This window comes from Diplotaxodon limnothrissa, linkage group LG7 (assembly GCF_057381915.1).
Source record: "Diplotaxodon limnothrissa isolate DT_005_m linkage group LG7, D_limnothrissa_male_GT1.1, whole genome shotgun sequence".
Lineage (NCBI taxonomy): Eukaryota > Metazoa > Chordata > Actinopteri > Cichliformes > Cichlidae > Diplotaxodon > Diplotaxodon limnothrissa.
In genome coordinates this window covers 24,585,639-24,606,023 of record NC_140602.1, presented here as the reverse complement: position 1 = coordinate 24,606,023, position 20,385 = coordinate 24,585,639, and the positions used below count along the sequence as shown (strand labels likewise).

General features: G+C 40.6%; 1 protein-coding gene and 1 non-coding gene across 2 annotated transcripts; both read right to left on the bottom strand.

Annotated features, from left to right (window-relative positions):
* Nucleotides 1-22: 22 nt before the first annotated feature.
* Nucleotides 23-14,963, bottom strand: eif4g2b (eukaryotic translation initiation factor 4, gamma 2b). The gene is made up of 21 exons (XM_085357039.1): nt 14,849-14,963; nt 14,184-14,292; nt 11,714-11,779; nt 10,212-10,337; nt 7,763-7,865; nt 7,500-7,631; nt 7,116-7,182; nt 6,864-7,015; nt 6,617-6,727; nt 6,121-6,303; nt 5,756-5,897; nt 5,501-5,664; nt 5,236-5,349; nt 4,674-4,802; nt 4,384-4,488; nt 3,709-3,924; nt 3,226-3,484; nt 2,396-2,600; nt 1,991-2,199; nt 1,709-1,830; nt 23-1,589 (listed from the first exon to the last, which is right to left on the bottom strand). The coding sequence occupies exons 1-21, from the start codon at nt 14,961-14,963 to the stop codon at nt 1,524-1,526; spliced, it is 2,895 nt and encodes a 964-aa protein (XP_085213165.1). The 3' UTR covers nt 23-1,523.
* Nucleotides 4,899-5,072, bottom strand: LOC146628331 (small nucleolar RNA SNORD97). The gene has a single exon (XR_014906459.1). It is a non-coding gene; the product is annotated as a small nucleolar RNA SNORD97 (small nucleolar RNA).
* Nucleotides 14,964-20,385: the final 5,422 nt, after the last annotated feature.

Sequence of the window (20,385 nt, the reverse complement as noted above, 5' to 3'; positions counted from 1 at the left end):
ACAGGTAAACAGTAGGTGCTCATGTACTGACTTTATTGACATTAAAGCAATAGAGGTGCACAATAATTCTGAATACCTTACAATAAGACCCTAATCATATGTCTTAGACATAATCATGGCTTGAGAGTACAATTCTTGGTTAAGCCTGATGGTCATTTGTTTAGCTTTAGAAGGGAAATGAATTACAATTTATAGTTTGCCAATTTAAGAGCCAGACAAATCTAACATTTATTATTTTGAGCCCTCAATATAAAAACCAACCTCATCAGGGCCGCTTCAAAATCTAGTCGACATTACTCTTTTGATAAGTACACATTTCATCATGTGGGTGAAATTTAAAAAAAAAAAAAATCCTAATGAGATGTTAACACTTGTAAAACATGCAACGGCATCATTGTTAATGTCTGCTTCAATACATTTATTGTGCAATTAGGCCAGGATTAAACCAAATACTTCAGCATCTGCATGGGCTCAATATTCTTCTTAGTGGATTTCTTTATCCCAGCACAAAAAAAAAAAAAAAAAAAAGCCCATCTAACTAAGAGGTAGAAACAGGCAATTTTGAAACGTGACGACAGCAAACCAATGATTACAGATTTATTTTTTCTCTTTTTTAAATATTGTAACATTTGGAGAATGGGTATTGCAACCACTCATAATAATGATAAAAAAAAAGACAGGAAGAAAGGACAGAACAAAAAGATTAATGCTAATGAAAAAAACAAAGAAAAAAAAACCAACATGCTCATCATCAGGGACTATGAAGAGCACTTATTAAAAAAACAAACAAACAAAAAACAAAAACAAAGTGGGAATTTAGTGAGCACATGTTGAATAAGAGACATCTTTATCAGTCATGAAATGTTTTGCCAGCTTGTGCTTCATTCAACTTCAGCGGGCCATCTAGGTTTAACGTGTGGTTCACGAGAAGGATCGCTGTGCAGCCCGTTTGTCTACATCCCCGGTGCTGTTTTTAAGCATGTATGATAAAAAGCAATCCAGGCTAGGCCCTGATAGAAGATCACAAAAGCAGCTTGCTGACAAGACCTTATGTTAATGTTTCTAGTTGTTTGCTTTGTAACTAGAATTAGCAAAGATCGTGAAAGATTTGTCTTATTTTAGAGAGGAAAATCCTACATGTTCTTACCATAAAGCAGTTTCCTATCTGGGGGAGGTTTAAATCCGTAAGAAAAAGCAATACAGTGAAAATAAAGTTACAACCTAACGGAGCAAATTGAGAAAAACAATACATGGTTGAGCCACTCTAGAATTCATGTAGCTGATTAGGAAACAGATCTCAGAAAATTAGGCAACAGATTAAACAATGCTTCTCAGCCTATCATCACGGTGCAGGTGGTAGCACATGAGGCCCTGTCGGTAAAAGCTTTCGGTTTATATTTGCAAGACACAAGCAGCCGAGTGCCACATCGTAGTGGTTAAATTAAGCATGGAGTTTAATAAGGTAACACAAGTCTAACAATAAGATACGGTTGATCTACGCCATGATGCTTCCGCTTGGTTTCTTAGTCTGCGTCGTCCTCAGATTCCTCCTCCTCTGCCGTCTCCAGCCAGGTGAGCCACTGGTTTACCTGAATTTTTTTTTTTTTTTTTTTTTTTGGGGGGGGGGGGGGGAGAGAGAGAGAGAGAGAATATAAAACTTGTCAACTCTTGTGTTTTCTTTCTAACAAACTAAACTGCACTACTGTACCTGGAATAAAGCTTTTCCTTTTCCAGGGAATTCTTGGGTAATGTCTTCTTTCCATGCAAGGAAGGCTTCCTCTTCAATGATCTCCATGTCGTAGAAGTTGACAAAGTAGCGCAGTAGCATGCCTTGTTAAAAACAAACAAATGAATTAATATGCACTTAATTCACAACTCCTGCATTATTTATATTTCACTTTTGTAACTAATCAGAGTAATCAAGATTTCACATCCCTGCACTCCCCATTTCTTGTTGCTTACTAGCTAAACTGTACAAGATTTGCTTTACCTTTAGGGAACCCCCGGGCATTGCAGTGCACCTGCAAGGCGTAGAGGGCGCTGACCTGCAGCTCGGTATGGTCGTGCAGGAACTTCTGCATGACGGGCTTGAAGGCCAGCAGCAGCTGTTTCTCTTGTTCCAGCATCTCTTTAGAGGGCGCTGCCAGTTGCTCATCACCCTCTGCCTCGCACAACTCTTGGGAGATGTACTGGAGGAAACTGAAAAAAGATCAGAGGACAAATGTTAGTTAAACTAAAGAACTTCGTTACAATGCCTTAAATGTGTGACCTTGCGGCTATATATTTAGTGACATCGCAGACAAACCAACACTTGCATGCAATTTATAACTGTTATAAAAACAGACTAAGACTATCCTGGGAAAACAGATTCAGTCAAGTCCATCTGCAAATTTACCTGGTCATGAGGATGTTGACAAAGCCTTTATCAGTATGAAACTTGGGTGAAATGTTGTCTTTAATCCACTTGTAGATGGACTGTGGAGAGGGGTCTGCCTTTATCTGCTTCAGCAGCTCCTTCTCCAGCTTCAGCAGAGGGAACAGGAAGCTCAGGCCTTTCCCCTCCAGGATCTCCAGCATGCGGTCCTTGTTCTGATCAATTTCTACCAAGTGGGAGAGCAAGTCATGTATTAGCCAGACAGAACGTGCTCCTGATATGACCTAGGTAATTAAGGTTTCAGAAAGTGATCATTTTAATATGGTCAGGAACAAATATTTAGCTCCATCCTATTAAGATTTCATTTACTCACAATACTCCAACATAACATGCACAAGAAGCATCATTACCTACAAATCTCTTCTGACAAACTGACATTTGGCAGGACTGTATGTTACTGTAACTTCATTTAAATATGAATGTAATGTTGTCTCATTCAGACATCATCGATGGGGCAAACTTGAATATTCACTGGGTACTGTACAACTATTCTGGTGATCGTTATACTGTAAACTGGAGGGAAATGCTGAGAATATAAAATGACAGAATAAAAGAAGCCTAATAGATGAGGGGAGAAATCACTTTGGCATTTTTTCCCAGGAGGGGGTAGAGTAACCCTGTGCTCTCTTCCATCTGAGATTTTATTCCACACTTGCTTCTCCCCCTCCCTTTGCCACTATTGCCAAGTGCTTATTGGTGATTTTAAGATTTATCTGTTGTGAATTGTTGCTATATTTAAAAAATAAAAATAAAAAAAAAATCCTGAATTGGTAGATGGATTGGGGGCCTACCTGGGAGCATCTTCTGCATATTGACCTTGCTCTGCTGGAAGAGGTCAGTGAGCCACTCACGATCCTTGAGCTTGGCCGTCTGCTGCAAGCAGAGCAAGAAGAGTGGGAAGTGGGTTCCGTTCTCCAGGGGGTGAGCCAGCTCCGCCACGCTCACCAGCTCTGCGATGATAGCCCGAGCCGCAAACTGGGCCAGATAAGACTTCACCAGGGGCACGTCCACCTCGATCTTAGGGCACTGGTCCAGGACGTTAAGGAAAGCCTAAAATGAGTGAGGGGAGAAAGAAAATACCTCAAGCATGAAGAATAACACTATGCCCTTCTGGGTTCAGTGACATACGATGTAATTAGTCACAAATAATTACATCAATCTCAGTGAAATAATTGTGAAATAATAAAAGAGCTTTTCTTGTCTTTAAACGTACTGAATGTGTTTGTGCTCAAACACAGAAATGCTCTCCAATACTGAATGAACAGCAGACATACCTGCATGAAGTTCTCCCCAGTGATGAGGCCCTCAGTGCGGAGTGTGTGAATCAGAGTGCTGGCGTGCTCTTTGTCCTCATCTGGACAATCCAGGGAGCACACAATGATCTTACTGAGCATCTCTGGCAGGAAATGCTTTGGAGCCTTCATCTCTCTCACGCCACTCACAGCCTCAGTCAGGTTCTTAGTGTTCAAGTACTCAGTCATGATTGCCTCCTAAACGGAGTAGGCAAGCACATGAACAGAACTGAACCGTGGTCACTCTGATCACCCAGCATAACAAACTCATACGTAGGTCTTGTGGTTTCATCTACTCTGTATGCACATGCTGAGGAGGTAAAATGCTTCAAGTCTAATTCATCTTTTTAGTAGCAAGCAGATTATCTTGCAGTACACCAAAGTGCTTACATAAATATATTTTGCCACTTCTATATTTCACCAGTGATGAATAGAAACTGCTAAACAGGGAGGCTTACCAATATTTATAAGTGAACTGCTTTGCTGTTATGGTTACATCAGACAGTGTAGCAAACCTTTTGGAAAACTGACCTGCAGTTTTAATTCAATTGTGAGTATGCTGTGGTAAAGCTTTTTATTCATGAGGATTTTACATGATTGTCAAGTGTTGCTTCAGCCTGGAACATATGCTTATGTGACAGAAACTGTTCTCCCTACCGTCATTTTAAGAAGCTCCTCCTTTGCAGGAGGTGGTTTCTTGTTAGTCTTCTGCGGTTTCTCTTGAATAGGTGGAGGGTTGGTCTTCAGGCCAAGCTGTGGAGGCTGAGGGCAAAAGTCATGTATTTGAGTTCACAGATACAGCTCTCCAACAAAACGACACTTCAATCTGTGATTTAATGTTTGCTGTTTATATGCTAGTTGTACAACAACCAGTTTTTTTGTTTTTAAAAACTCACCAACTGTTCTCTTAGATTAACTCACTGACAAACAAGTAGACACTCTCATACCTGTCCCAGAGGGGGAGTCTGAGTGCGTGGGGGTTGGGCACTGGGAGGCATCATGGTCGGGATCTGGGGCTGGAGCTTGGGCACCTGGTTCTTATTGAGGAGGAATGACTGAGCAGGCCTGAGGCTGATCTGTGGGGCCATGAGGCATCATGAACAAAGGAGACAATAGTATTAGTCTTTGTATGTAACAAAAACAACTCAAGTTCCATATCAGCTATAAATAAAATGCCCTCATATCTCATAATCGCAGTCAGCGGACCCTGTTGCCAGTTTGAATAAAAAGGAGAAGTGGAGGAGGGACAGAAAAGAGGAGATTAAAGACAGAGACGATAGTAAAAGAAAGACTAGCAGCAGGTTGGATTCCTCAGAATAACGCGTCTTTTTATAATCACTGGGCATCACGACTCAACACAGGACATTAGGAGAGCAGAATGCAGCCTTTACAGGCTAGTGTAAAACATTTGATGTTTTAACTTTGTTAAATCTTTTTTTAGTATGACACACACACAAAAAAAAAAAGTTTTTGGCAACAATTAACTCAGCCACGCTAGGAGCTACTTACCTCGTCAGCATTGAGCTGTCCTTTCTTGCTGAATCGTGGAGGCATGTCCTTGGACTGGACCTGCTGCTGGGCCATGTGGTTCTGGTTCTGGTTGAGGAAATGCTGGTTCTGAACCTATAAGTGTTCACACAGGCAAAAGATTCAAATGATCAAAGACAGTCAAAAGCAGCTAAACAGGTTCTATAATTTGTTTCCCCATTTCCACACAGCTTTAACCTGGAGAACTTTAAGACTAAACTAATGTAAACTTTCAAAAGCAGGCTACCTGGTTGGACTTAACAAAAGACTTGGGCCCCATGTCAAACTGTGACTGAGGTGGAGGGGCAATGTGGCCACCGTGGCCATTGAAGAGTGGGTTGGTGCGATGGCGTCCCATAGTAGGCGAGTACCTGTCCTGAATAACCCCCGGGCCAGTTCCAATCCCACTGCCTGAGAGAACAAAGATGTTTTAAGATGGCCTCGTACAACAAAAACAAGAAAGGAAGTGCACAGGCATACATGATACAGGAACAAAACACACCTGGCATCTGTCCAAACATGTCAGCCAAACCCCCAAGAGTCTCCCTGTCCAGTTTCATTCTGCTGGGCATGAAAGGGCTTTCCAGGAAGAAGTCCATCCTCATCCCCTGAGACATGGGTGCTGGGATGAAAACACCCAAATCCTACAACAACATGCATGACAGAATCAGTCAATAACTGTGCCACAGTCCAGAATTCAAATTCAATATTAACCATTTTGAAAACTCTGAACTAAATTAAACACATTTCAGAGTGGAAACCTTTAACTGTCTGCTTACTTCTCGCATCACATTTATCACAAGGGACTCCTTGCTAATGTACAGAAACGTAAACAGAATGAACTGAACCCTTAAATAATGGACTCGCCTTCACTGCATCTTGACGGATCTGGTTAATTGTCTTTGGTCCGTTATCGATGAAAGCCTTGCGGGGGACCCAGTTGTTTTCTCGAAGTTCCACTGTATCTTGCAGCAGGAAGCGGATCCTAGCGGGCAACTCCTTGTTGTTCATTAAGGATCGCATACGGCCAAAGTACTGATCCATTAAAGACTGATGACAGGATGGAGAGAAAAAGGAAGTGAGCAAAGAGCAGTTCGTAAATAAAGTTTTAGAGCTGATTTTATATCAACGCTGGCTGGGTCAATTGCCTTCACGGTTCTGTCTGATGGAGTAAAAACAATAAATGCACCTACTTTTCTTGCATTTAACAAACTAATGATTCAACTTTGTGACCTATGAATGTTAGTTACACAGTCATTTTTAATAAATAAATAAAAAAAAAGTGTTGAATTGAGATGTTGTGTTTACACCTTAAGCCTATACACAGCCTCTCCAAACAGCTATAGTTTATGAAAGCTGTCACCTTTGCTTTCTCATGGTCGAGTCTCGGCCCCACTGTTCTCATTATCTGACAGAGGCATTCCAGATCCTCCCCCATATCCTTGAGCTGGACTCTCTTCTTCTTTTCCAGAAGCTTCAGAGCGCAGGGAAACAAGGGAGAATTGTCATGGAATATGTAATGGATCTATATTCTGGTTTATCTTGCAAATAAGAACCCCAGAATTAAAAGATAAGATTATTAAACACAATTTAAAAAAATAAATCCATACTGTCTTGATGCATTTATGAAGGATAGATTCATGGATGAGGTCAAGTTTGCCAAGTTCCCCGATGAATTTAATGTTGCCAAGCATCTTGATCTTGGCAATGGCACGCTGCTCCTCCTCCTCCGAAGTAAGAGGGTTGTCATGTTTGTCATAGACTGAGGCGAAAAGATTATCAGAGGTAAGCAACAAAAAGTTTATGTAACTAACTACACCACGAGGACCTCTTGGGAGATTCACAAAGACAAACGGACTTACTTTCAACATTTCTGGTGCGGTTCTCAAATTCATCTTGAAGCTTGGAAATCAGCAGTCTTCTGAAGGTCTACAAAAACCAGACAAAACCCAATGTTTGAACAGTTAAAAAAAAAATGAATTCAAGGCATTTCCATAAAGGTTAACAAAAAGTGTTAGGACTTGCTTTTTTCATCTGAATAAATGGGGATTTTAAAAACAATAGTCATTTAAAAAATAAAAAATAAAAAAAACCCACACAATTATCCTTTTCAAAAGTAAAGAGTTCCTAATGACTTTAAACTGTGTTGAGCAGGCCTAATAAAACAGCAAGGTCACAAACAGAAAAACTTTGCTGTATCACAGACTGAAAAGAATATTTTGCAGCAGAACATCAGTGAGACTCACTGTGCTCTGCTTTTGGGGTGTCTGGATATCAGGTGAAGTGCCATCAAAGTTTGGTGCGTCCTCTGCCAAGCGCAGACATAGCTGAGCATAGAGCGAGCTATATTTCGGCTCTTCTAAGGCTTTGTCTACAATCTGAAATGCAGAAACAAAACCAGGGAGGTCATTAAAGCACGTAGTGTATGAACCACTCAGAGCAGCCGGCCAAGTATAGATGCATACATTTCCATTTAGCTTCGTTCCAAAGAATACAGATAAGTGCTTACCAGCAAGATGATTCCTTTAAGGACGAGTTTTGAATCTACGCCCACATTCAGGAGCTCAAGGCATAGCTTGTCAAACTTCTCAGGCGTGAGTTTGTTGAGTATGCTAACAAAAGAAAAGAAAAAAAAAAAGAAAAAGAAAAAGAAGAAAGAGAGGTAGCAAGACTAAATATTAGAATCTGAACACTTATTAGATTTTAAGGATTTTGACTGGATATAATGATTGCCCAAGACCAAAAAGTAGGCATGTGATATTGCCAAGAAGGTTCTGTTTATTGTAAGGGGGGGAAAAAAAAACAAACAAAACAACAACAACAACAACAACAACCAAAAAAGGAAAAAAAAAAAGAAAAAAAAAAAAGACAGAAATCCTGAGCTCAGATCCTGAGCATTCTGTGGTCAACACTGGCAAGCTTAGATTGCCAGAGGAAACACTGTCACCCGATCTTTTGTACTTGTGAACATCTCCTGATACATACAAAGCAGAGCTTAAGTGCCTTTAGCAAAACACATGCCATGTAAGTGACTCCAGCCCTACGAAATTCAATACTTCATTTCTAATCAAGTTGGAATAATCTCAATAAGAGGTATAAACACCTTAATGAAAACCAAAATTATATTCTTTTGGTAAGTCCCTTCATGGATTGCCACAGCAGATCATCAGTAGGGCTGCCACGATTTGTCGACTAGTCACGATTACGTCGACTATCAAAATCGTCGACGACTGATTTAATAGTCGACGCGTCGTTTGAAGCTTTGTAAGATCCCAAAAGACGCAGGAATAAGTAGCAGGATTTAAGAGTGTAATAATGGACTGAAACAGAAGATGGCAGCACTGCATGTACAAGGATGCCAGCTGCCGTTAAACCCCGAAGAAGAAGAAGAAGCAGCTGTGTCCCAGAATTCATAGCGCGGCCCAGCTTAGTTTCCAACAATGGCGGCAGCTAGTTAGTTTTAATATTACTCTTATTATTCTTTCTGGGTCACAAAATAAACGTTTAACATATTTTCAGGCGAGAATGTAGCTGTGTAAACCTCAAATATCGGCTCAGTTTATCAGGACACCACATATTTTCAAAAGCGCTCCGACGTTTTCGGAGACGTCTGTTACCCACTAGCTCGTTAGCTAGCCGGGGGCTAGGTCACTAGCGCCGTGAGAACACCGGACTCCCCGCAAATTGTTTTCAAACCCACCGCCGTCTTTCGCTACTCAGGTTAAATATATATGAGTCACTTAGATAAATTAAAAATGTTGTTGTTTGGCTTTTTTTTTTTTTTTGTATTTTATTTGTTCCTGAGTAAATCGGTTTGTCTGAGATTAAAGTTATAGTTTTTACACAGCTGAATAAACGTCAAGCAGACAGCTGATTATCAGAAGTGAGAGATGCTCGAGAATATACTCCGTTGTCCTGTTATATTTTAGATAGCAAGGAGTTTATTAAACTTCACCGAAACAATCTGCAAATTTCATTAAAATTGAATAAACTATCATCTTGTCTTTATTTTTAGTTAGCACCTTAAAAGCTTAAAGCTGTAAGCTAATGATAGTTATATAAGAGCAGATGCTGCTGGTGCAATAAGCTGTAGTTTTATGTCCAGTGGATGATGATCTGATTAGTCGACTAATCGCATAAATAATCGGTGACTAGTCGACTATCAAAATAATCGTTTGTGGCAGCCCTAATCATCAGCCTTCATCTCACCCCATCCCTAGCATCCTCCATCACACCATCCGGCAGCATGTCCTCCTTCACTACATCCACAAATCTTGTTCAATATATCCACTGACCCTCCTCTGCACATATCCAAACCATCTCAGCCTTGCCTATCCAGCTGTCCCTCTGATGTACTCCTCTCTAATCCTGGCCAAACTGATCACTTCCAATGGAAACCATAACATCTTCAGCGCTGCCAACTAACTCAGGCTCCTGTCTCTTTTCTTAGTACCGCTGACTCCAAACCATCATAGCAGGTCTTACGTCTTGTAAATCTTCACTTTCACTCTTGCTTCTATGCTTTTGTCACAAATCACACCTGAGAGTCAACTCCACCCTGCCAGCACTCTCTTCCTCACTAGTACATCTGTCTCACTCTCATTCACACACAGCCCATGGAGACTCCTGCCTCCATCTTACCTATTCATCACCACAGTAAACAATGACCCACAAAACAAAATAAATCAATACCAATAATAAATTAATTAATCTTAACTCTTAAGCTGGTATTTAACAGATTCCACAGAGGTCTGCACAAAACAAAAGTATAATTTGGATGAAGATTAAACTTGATTTACAGACAGGTTTACTGTGGCATCCAAACACTGATCTGTTTAGATGAATTTGTTTAGTTGTTTAGTCTGAGCACAACTGAAATGGGTTAAGTAGCAATTAAAAAAAAAAAAAATCTCTCTCTCAGTCAACCCTTTAAATATGCATCGGGAGTTGAACCTTACCCCCTCACTTTCCTGAAGATTGCATCGTGTCGCTCTTTTTCGTTGCTGGAGTTGACATCTCGTCTAGTGCTTCGTGAAGGAACCCATCTCTGAACGCTTTGCCCTGGGGTTTTCCCCAGGAACTCGCTGTAGAAATACAGAGCAAGAGATTGAGTATACTGGCACAGAATCTCAATTTGTGGTGGGTAAAGTGAAATGCGCAATTGTTCAAGCATAGAGCTTAATACCACACACTCATCACAACAGTGATCCCCGCAGGTCTATCTGCCCCCTCAAAGCATGCAGCAGAGCAGCAATAATTAAAATTAGGTGTTAAATAAAAATAAGTCTTGGTAGCCGGGGATCAGTCCACCAGGGCCTCCGGCTCCTGGCCACTGCCCGGCACACAATGCACCTACGGCACCTCCTGCGGGTGGTGGGCCTGCGGGAGGATGGGCCCATGTCCCCTTTTCAGGCTGCACCCGGCCGGCCCCCATGGACTAAGGCCTGGCCACCAGACGCTCGCCCTCGGGCACCCTCCCTGGGCCTGGCTCCACAGCGGGGCCCCGGTAACCCTATCCTGGGAAGGGTAAACTGTTCCCGCAACGTTTTCCTCATAAGGGTCTTCTGAAACCCTCTTTGTCTGGTCCCTCACCCAGGACCAATTTGCCATGGGAGACCCTATCAGGGGGCAAAAGCCCCCGGACAACATAGACCCTGGGATCCCTGGGACATACAAACCCCTCCACCACGATAAGGTGGTGGAGGGGTTTGTTCTCTCAACATCCTCGAGGTCTCTACAGGAGGCTCCTTAAAGGCACTTAAATAGGGGGAATTTGTTTTGTGATATCCCTTATTTCGTGATCACCCTTAGAGATAGGGTGAGAAGTTCAGCCATCCGGGAGAGGCTCAGAGTAGAGCCGCTGCTCCTGCACATCGAAAGGAGCCAGCTGAGGTGGTTCAGGCATCTGACAAGGATGCCTCCTGGGTGAGGTGTTCCGGGCATGTCCTACCCAGAGGAGGGGACATGCCCGGAACATGTCCCCTCCTCCGGGCAGACCCAGGATACGCTGTAGAGATTATATCTCTCGGCTGGCCTGGAAACGCCTTGGCGTTCCCCCAGATAAGCTAGAGGAGGTGGCTGGAGAGAGGGAGGTTTGGGCTTCTCTGCTTAGACTGCTGCCCCCGCAACCCGGCCCCAGATAAAGCGGAAAAAGAAGATGGATGGATGGATAAAAATAAGCCTCTCACTAAAAGCAGTCAAAAATATTTTTAAATGGTCAACACAAATGTTAATGCATTGCCAACTTGTTAAATACTTTTTAAAACTCCTTTGTTGTAAAGTGATCTCAGGCTTCCCAGAATGGTAAACACGTTTGGGCAATCTGCAGCTATTATGTTGCATGACATCAGGGTAATCAAGATTTTCTAGTGAATCTCTTCCACACTGGGGGAATGAATAATACCTACTGATTCCTTATTACAACCAATTAGTTTATCACATATTAAGTACACATACAAACCTGTTGCCGACAGTCTTGGGATAGTGCTGAGGTGCACCCCTACCACCTCCTCCCCCCGAAGAAGCACTGCAGAAGTAAACAACACAGTGGAACACTTAAAATTCATGCAGCACTGGTGTGCTTTTTCATTCAACCTTCAGTTGCACTAAAGAACACACTGAGAGAAAAGCACTCACTAAAAATACATTTTTAAAACTGCACAGTTGGATAATTAACTATTGTAAAGAGCTACATAGATATAAAATAACACACCGCACAACACAAAATATCTTTCCAATTAAACTGTAGCACCGCAACTGATCACTGGATTTACAACTATCTTCTAGTTTTTGTAATCGCTAGAAGAACAAAGCTCGCTTGAAATCCTATAAGGCACTAAATATACAAATTAATAAAAATTAAACTAAACTGAGAAGTAGTAAAGGTTTGGCAGGGCCAAGAGCTTTATGAATAAGACTCACTTGAGGCACTTATGCCAGTTATTAGAGAGCCAGTAACAGTTTGTGTTTGCTGACAAAGAATTGTTATATTTATGAATTGCATGACAAATTCAATCCATCTGCAAGAAGAAAGGTTAACTCCAAATGTAAAGTCAGCTTGGTAAAAATGCAGTTCTCTGGTATAGCCCTTACTTTTATGTTGTATTGTTGGATCGAATTTAGTTTCCTTCTACTTAATTTATGTGGATTGCATTCAGAAGTTGCTCAGCAAATTAACCCATTATTGCATTAATATTTTTTTGTTGTTGCTGCCATTTTGACTTAAATTATTTAGGTCTGTTCTTTTCTGAAACATTGGTAGTTCATATTCCCAAAACAGCTTCTACTTAAATAGAAGTAAATTAACACCAATAGGATGAAAAGACAATGCTATTGGTGTATCCATCACTGGTGCTTATTGTACATGAGGAGAGACAAAAATGGCCTGGTAAATGGTAAATGGCCTGTATTTATATAGCGCTTTATTAGTCCCTAAGGACTCCAAAGCGCTTTACATATCCAGTCATCCACCCATTCACACACACATTCACACACTGGTGATGGCAAGCCACATTGTAGCCACAGCCACCCTGGGGCGCACTGACAGAGGCGAGGCTGCCGGACACTGGCGCCACCGGGCCCTCTGACCACCACCAGTAGGCAACGGGTGAAGTGTCTTGCCCAAGGACACAACGGCCGAGACTGTCCAAGCCGGGGCTCGAACCAGCAACCTTCCGATTACAAGACGAACTCCCAACTCTTGAGCCACGATCGCCCCCTATAATGTATAGCTCCACACTCAGGGGTTAAAGTGGGCAGAATGAGCTGGAACTGCAACGTTTAAATGAACAAATATCAGCAAACACAGTATCAGCAAAACTGTCTCTGTGCAGTTTTTCCTCACTGTCTGTCTGCTAGCTAAAGGTACAGCTACTTTATTTCCCAGGGAGCTAAAAGAAGGAGCGATGAAGCCGCTCAGAGACAAAGAAAGAAGAAGGTTATTTCTAAAGTTAAGGAGTACTTTGTGACATTTGAGAGGGAAATTTTAAAGATTTTGTGTAAAAGTATGACAATTAATTAGGTTTTTTTAATGAACAGATATTGGTCAGATATAAACTCTGAAAGGACAATGTCAGGTTACACTATGTTTAGATGGAATTAACTTCAGTTACAATCATTTTGATTCACTCACTGAATTCCACCTTTATATTGCCTGGGTGCTGGAAATTAGCCGTGACAATCCGTGTTAACATCTGCTTTGCTGTTTAACGCAAGTCAGCTGATCACAGCCTGCACACAAAATCTACTAGTGGTCACAACAGACATTAATGTGACATTTCTAAGTCATACCCCCCCACTCTCCACCACTACAGATGATCTACAACTGCCAAATCCCAACCGTACTCCTTTCTCTGTTTAGATGTGGAGGCAGCATCCATCTACAATGCAAGCAACAGCAGCTAGGTAGTTTTTATAAAATTCTTTTAGTTTTTACTCTGCTTGGGTTCTACACAACAGATGCTCAAGCTTTCATTACCATTAAGGTTGAACAATTGTTTCTATTCGTGTGACTTCAAAATAGTTTTATTATTATCATTATATTAACACATGAGGTTCAGCTTCCTTTGCAAAAACAAACAAATTTATTCATACAAAAGACCTTACTTTTCCCCGTTACCTCAGTCAAGTATCTGTACCTCTACTCAAGTGAAGAATGACTGTAACTTTGGCTACCTCTGCCTGCAGATGTGCTGCCTTTATCAACATCCAACCAATAGGACAGAAACCCTTTCAAGGATCAGTCTGTATACCCAACCCCCTTTTTCAAAAGGTCTCACAAAGAATTGCCTGACAGCCATTTTGAGCCTTCCCACATCCTGCTTTGTTCTATAGGCCGGAAGTTCCTGCTCAAAATGCTAGCAGAGGGCTAACCATGGGGAGAAAAAGAAAATTCCATGTTGGCATTTCCTGCACAGGCCATGACTTATTACCTGAAACGAGAAGCACCCCCTTCTGCAATCACACTCTCCACTTTGGCGGCTTGAGAATGAAGAATACTCAAAAGAATAAGAAGAATAGGAAGGGATGGGGAAAACGGTGCTGAGGAAGAGAAAAGGGAATGCAATTAGCCACTATAGGGGCTCTGGGAAAACAAGACAGGCACGGACTACACGATTAGAGAAACGTTAAACAGGACACGATTAGGTTTTAAAAAAAAAAAATACCCAAAGACATTTACACGACTGATAAACAATTCCGTGACTAGGTCTTCCGAGGCCCAGCCACTCACAGAAAAGAATAAATAAAAATAAATAACATAAACCTGCCTCTTTACTTAAGCAAGTTATACACGAACCCACTACAGATGTGTTTGCTGAACACTGATTAAGTGGCATGATAAAACGATATTAAATGTCGAAATGTAAACATTTGTGCAGGTCTTTGCTCGGCTACAACAAAGCAAAGGTGCGTCAGCTAACTGGCTAACCTAATTAGCTAGCCTGGTGGGTCTCTAAAGCCATAGACTACGTCACGACATTGCTAAGATTTTTAGAATTTTTTCCATAAACCGTGTTTTAACATTATAGTTTTCTACAATTTACCAAGTGTTAAATGAGAAGCGTGACGCTACGTGGAAATAGATGCTTGGGGTTACACTGGCTCTCCACAGTTGGTGCTTTGTGTTGCTTTGCTGCTATAGCTCGAAAAGAGGACCAGTCTGCATACCCAGCGCTGCACCGTGTTGCAGTGAAACAGGGCAGGGCAAGCATGGCTGGCTAACGTTTACAGCCGATTCTTCGTGTCGCCATCCCTTGCTGAGATTACTTATACAGATTTCATACGAGTGTTGAAGCGAACTTGGCTGAATCTGTGTGGTGGGACTCGTGAATTTAATCATTTAGCGGACCCATTAACACGTTTGTGTACTTTTAAGTTTTCGTTGGAGTAGCTAAAGGACGACGCCATTTTCTACCTTTATTTAAATTAGCCGAGACATCTGCAAGCTAGGCTATCCACCGGCTCTTAAGCTAATATGCTATAGTTAGCTTAAGCAAGCTGTTGGTAGACGTTTCAATTTTAGCTTACTAGCTAGCAGAAGCCATTTTGGAAAAACCAGTGCGGTCGTGTAAAGGAAAGAAATGTCTTACCTTCACCAAAGCAACTTCAGTTTTGTTTTGTTGTATGACTACCAAAGAAGAAATGAGAAGATTTATAAATAAAGAGGGTATTAGGATAGCTAATAGCAGAGAGATAGCCGCATAAACACACACACACAAACCCCTTACTGGCCGCTTTGTTTGCATTAGCTAGCTGGTAGAGAGCCCAAAAGCTAGTAGCCTTATGGGGGCAGAAATGTCACCAATTTGCATCACCACGCAACTTGTTGCCATGTCAATTCTGTCCAATCACACCAAAGATATGTTTTTAAGGCGTTTCTACTATCCAATGAGAGCACCGCCTTATTTATTTGATTGACACACAATTCAACCTATGGCGCACAGGGACAAATCAACTAATCACTATATTTTTTTCAGTAATTTACAAAACTGACGAATTTTTAAAGTAAAGGTTTTAAAAAAAAATTGTACAAAACGGATTTGATTATATTTGAGTTTAAGTTATGAGAAAATAATTCTTACTAGTGACCACTGGCTATTTCTTAATAACCTTATTTTGCTTTTCTGTTCTTTTTTGTAAATACTTTTTTGAATAGTTTTGGGAGAGCTTCACACCATACATTGTGAGTGTTTTCACACTGGGGGAAGCCCCATAGTTCTGTAATGTTTTCCCTCAGTATATATTTTAGTTGGTCATGTTGTTCAGAAAAATTACACTTCACATTTATATGGACTTCACACTCTTACCCTTTTGACTCACCAATCAAATGAAAGTATTTTTTTTATTAGTCTTCTGTTACTAATGGCTTAAAGTCCACTGACAGTCTTTGAAAAGTTTCATTCATTTTCATTCTTATTGTTACATCCCCTGGCTAGTCTAGGGGGTTTGAAGGGACAAACATAAAGGTGGAAAGTGAAGGAGGAGCCAAGATGGTAGTTTTAAAAAGGTTTATTTAATGCTAGTGATGAAATTTGGGTTCAGACTGAGGTATAACTTCAGGGAGAGCCAAGGCCAACATAACAAACAAAACACCCCTGATGTGAAAATAAAAGAAACTTACCTAACTCCAAAGAAAACCAAATATACAACCTATAACCATAACCTACCTAACAACACGTAAACAGGAGAAAACAGGGTGTCAAAACAAAAGGCAGCTCTCCCCTACAAGCAGTCTGAACATGAAAACAAAAAAATGCACATACAAGTCACAAAGGCATGCACGCCTGTACAGGTATGGAAAACAAAATGGCCAGAGGGCACAGAAACACTGCTCCACAGGCCTTAAGTATTCTGATTAACAATTAGCTGGACTCTGAGCAGCATCCAATCAGGACAGAGGAGGTGGAGCTTAGACAAAACATAAGGAGTTAGTTGAGAGAAGAAAACCAACATCCTCCTGTGGGATGTAACACTTATATATAGGTTAATCTCCAGGAAGGAGTTAATCGTGTATAAAAAGAAAGAAGTGTCTCATGCAAACCTTTATGTTTGGATTTTATTTTCGTCTTGTTACTTCAAGTTAGATGAGTGGTTCAGTCACCATGAGACTTTAACCAATGGCCTTTTATTTAAGAGCTCATTTGCCCTGCTACTTTTGTATCTGCTGAATAAAATCCACTAGGAAGTGGTCAGTGGATTTTATTCAGTCCAGTGCCAAACAGTTATGTCACTTAATTCACAACTGCCAAGTTTGGAGCTGTATAGGCCCAGGCCAAGGGCAAACCACTCACACTTATAAGTTGGCTGAAAAGGGGTCTTGACCTCCTCTTCTCCATGCAGCCAGGAAAGTAATTGGGAACCTCCATCACCCCCCCCCCCCCCCCTCTCCAATACTTGCAGTTAATCAAACTCCCACCTCTTCACCTTTAGCAGCACTGTTGCTAGGAAAACAACATCCAGAAAAGGACAGAAAACAGGAAATAAAATGGGCTTCCAAGAGTCAGTATCTATTCCTTAAAATGAAAATAATTTTAGTTTATGTTTTGTTTATGTAACCAGTAGGCTTCATGCAACTGTAATGGCAATTTTTATCGGTGAAACCAACTTACGAGGTTGGGCTTAAATGTAAACTGTGTCTCGTTAACTGAAAACCACACACCCTTAGCAGTCTAATTTTGCCCCATTAGATCAGGATTAATAATGCACACACAACTGCAAATGCCACGGATGAATACTCGTGTGAATCCCCCTCTCTGGTTTAGTAGCATCTGGTTGAAAGAAACGCTGTAAGAAAGGTGACTTTGGATGTTGGACATGGCATTATAATAATATCTGTAACATAGGATGTATAACATCATCAAAATCAAACAAAACATACAGCTTCGAATATTTCAGCCACCTGCTGGTATTTAAGTAAAGCATACAAGGATGACAAAGAAGAAGCAGTCGGCCTCTGTTAAATTGTAGAAACTTTTTATTTGGCATTTTTTTTCAAGTGTTATGCTAAACATATGTAACATAAAATTATTTCAGTGTTTTTAGCATGAATACAAAACACATTTGCTAATATTTGACATTTCAGCTGAAGTTGTTTTAGGAAAATAAAATAGTGTTGACTATTACACACCCTCTATTTGTTTTGTTTTTTCATTTTTGAAACATGCTGGGAGATTCTCACTTTATTTTGTAATATTACAGGGTATGCATTGTTTATATTAGGACATTACAATCTTATCCTTTTGACTCAACAGACAAATGTCAGTCATTTTTTCATTAGTGTTAACTTGGCTTTGAATGTGGTATTACTATCTTCTTAAAGACCTCCTTTCTTTTAGGGAAAAAGGCCCGAATGAACACAAAAACTGTTTGTTTGGAGGATATAGAAAGCCCATTGCAGAAAATACCAGAGCATTTATCACATATTAATTAAAAAGCCATTCCAATAGTGTGCTACTTAATTACTTGCTGAAGAAAGTAATCCATTACACTACCCATTACATTACTTTTCCGTTTCTCCATAACATGACCTGAAATGCATTGTCACATAATTACCAGTTAACATTATAAACCTTGGGCTATAGTTTCACACACCGACACACCCCAACAAACACAACAATGTCGACGAAACGTTTTGTACCGTCAAAGGCAACCGCGGGTGCCTTTGATTTCATTCTATAACACTGGACTTATTTTTCTATGAAGGTTTGAACTTTGAGAGTGTTTAAACAAGAGAGAAAAGTGTGCAAATGTTCGTGCCTGTCTGAGAAAGGTGTATAAAGTGTGTAGTGAGGGTAAAAAAAAAAAAAAGTTGGCTACTTTGCGGATTTCACCTATCGCGGGTTATTTTTGGAAGCTAACTCCCGCGATAAACGAGGGACCACTGTAATAGCAAAAATACAAGTGTATGAATGTTTCCCAGGACTAAAATCTTCTGATGCTGAAATACATCTTTTAAAATTAAACCTCCCACACTAAACAAAGAAGGGGAGAAGGGCACAAGATGATGACTTAATACTGCTGCATGTGTATACCAAAAAGGATGATGTTGCATTGGTGTTTGTGAGAAACAATACCTGGAAATGAATAAAAATAATTAAACAAAACTAAATTTGCCCAGAAACATGCTAAGAGGAAAGTGGAAGAAAGGGATGCTGTGTGATACAAATGAGAATTGCATTTTGATGCAGGTTTTTCAGATTCCCACTAGAGGGCAGAATGAGCTCTTTATTTGAAATGGAAAAGCCTTTGAAGTGTTCGCTGACTTCTGCTGTCTGCTGTTCAGTCCTCCATTAGGTTGCACTCTCACCCAGGATCCTTCCTGAAACTTATTACCTCCCCCTCTCAGACCCACTGACTTCAACCCCTGCAGACAAAATAGAGCACCTATATTCTTGACCATTGGCAAGACTATCATGTAGTTCTCTCCAGCCTCTTTCTCAATTCTCTCTCAATTATTATCCCAGCTTCCTTGAGGAAAACTTTCATCTTGCAGGTGTGCATGAACCCGTCTTACTGCTAAAGATCTCTGACCCAGTTAGTTATCCTTATATAATAATAGTCCACAGGCCCTCATTTAAACCACCAGCTGAATCTTATGCCAACCTCACCCTCCGTTTGTGTTGTTAAAGTACAAAGTGATTACAGATTTAATTAGCTCAGGACCTTGCTCCCATATCTGTACTGATATTTGTGCAGAGTTTAGAGATAAAAGTCTCAGCTGTGTGGCAATAAGTTGCAAAAAGAAAGTAGCAACGTTTCTGCTCTGCTTATCTGAGACCAAATCACTGCTGTAAGGTGGTAAAAATCACTTCCCACCCTCAATCAAAACACAAAAAAACATCACTTTAAATAATTTCCTAATCTGTTTATCAGTTTTCAGTTTTAAAACAAAACAGGCAACATCTGCCAAGGAGATTTTGCGTAAAACAGTCAGCATGTAGAGCTGTACTTTACTGACACATCTCCTAAATGTATTTGAGTGGGCTTCCAAAATCTCTGTTCTCTTCGCCCACACTAAAAACAAGTCAGTTTTCAGATTCATCTCCTCTAGAGGCAATTTTTTAAAAAGCTGGGCTTTTTGAGTGGTGAAATGGCTTGATATTCCAACCAGTTATGGGCAGCACAAGGATGTCTGAAAAGAGGCCCTTTACAGAAATCATAAGCATAAAGTTAGCATGGACACAAGGTCAAAAGGAGGGAAACAAAGACGAACTATGAAATCAAGAGTCTCAACTTAAGGGTTGTGATAAATACTACAACCTTCCACCCTTCCAGTCATGTTCTATAGGTAGATAGTTAAACATAACGTACAGCATGTCATTTTTAAATAATTTGATCATATAAAAGTTTATGTTGTCATATATAAAATATACTGACCGAAGAAGTAAAAGAAGCACTCCCAGTAAAATCAGATGAATGGGGTTATCTCTTCATTCCAAAATTCATTATAGGGCTGTTATTTTTCTTAGGCATCAAACGTTGTTTTTATTTGCCTTACTCTCAAAAGAAATTCAAAAAGAGCTTTTTTAAAGAACCAAGTGCTGACAAAGGTCTGTGAGGACGGCTGGGGTTTAAAAAAAAAAGAACCACTGTGACCTTTTCAAAAGACGCATTTATTGCTAAATGACAGCCACA

What these genes read in the sequence shown, in the direction of transcription:
- eif4g2b (XM_085357039.1), bottom strand. Translation starts at nt 14,963, where the DNA reads ATGCTTGCCCTGCCCTGTTTCACTGCAACACGGTGCAGCGCTGGGTAT. An exon ending in CACCCCAAAAGCAGAGCACA is followed by an intron (nt 7,183 to 7,499) that starts GTGAGTCTCACT and finishes TGGTTTTTGTAG; the next exon opens with ACCTTCAGAAGACTGCTGAT. An exon ending in AAGGAAAAGCTTTATTCCAG is followed by an intron (nt 1,590 to 1,708) that starts GTACAGTAGTGC and finishes AAAAAAATTCAG; the next exon opens with GTAAACCAGTGGCTCACCTG.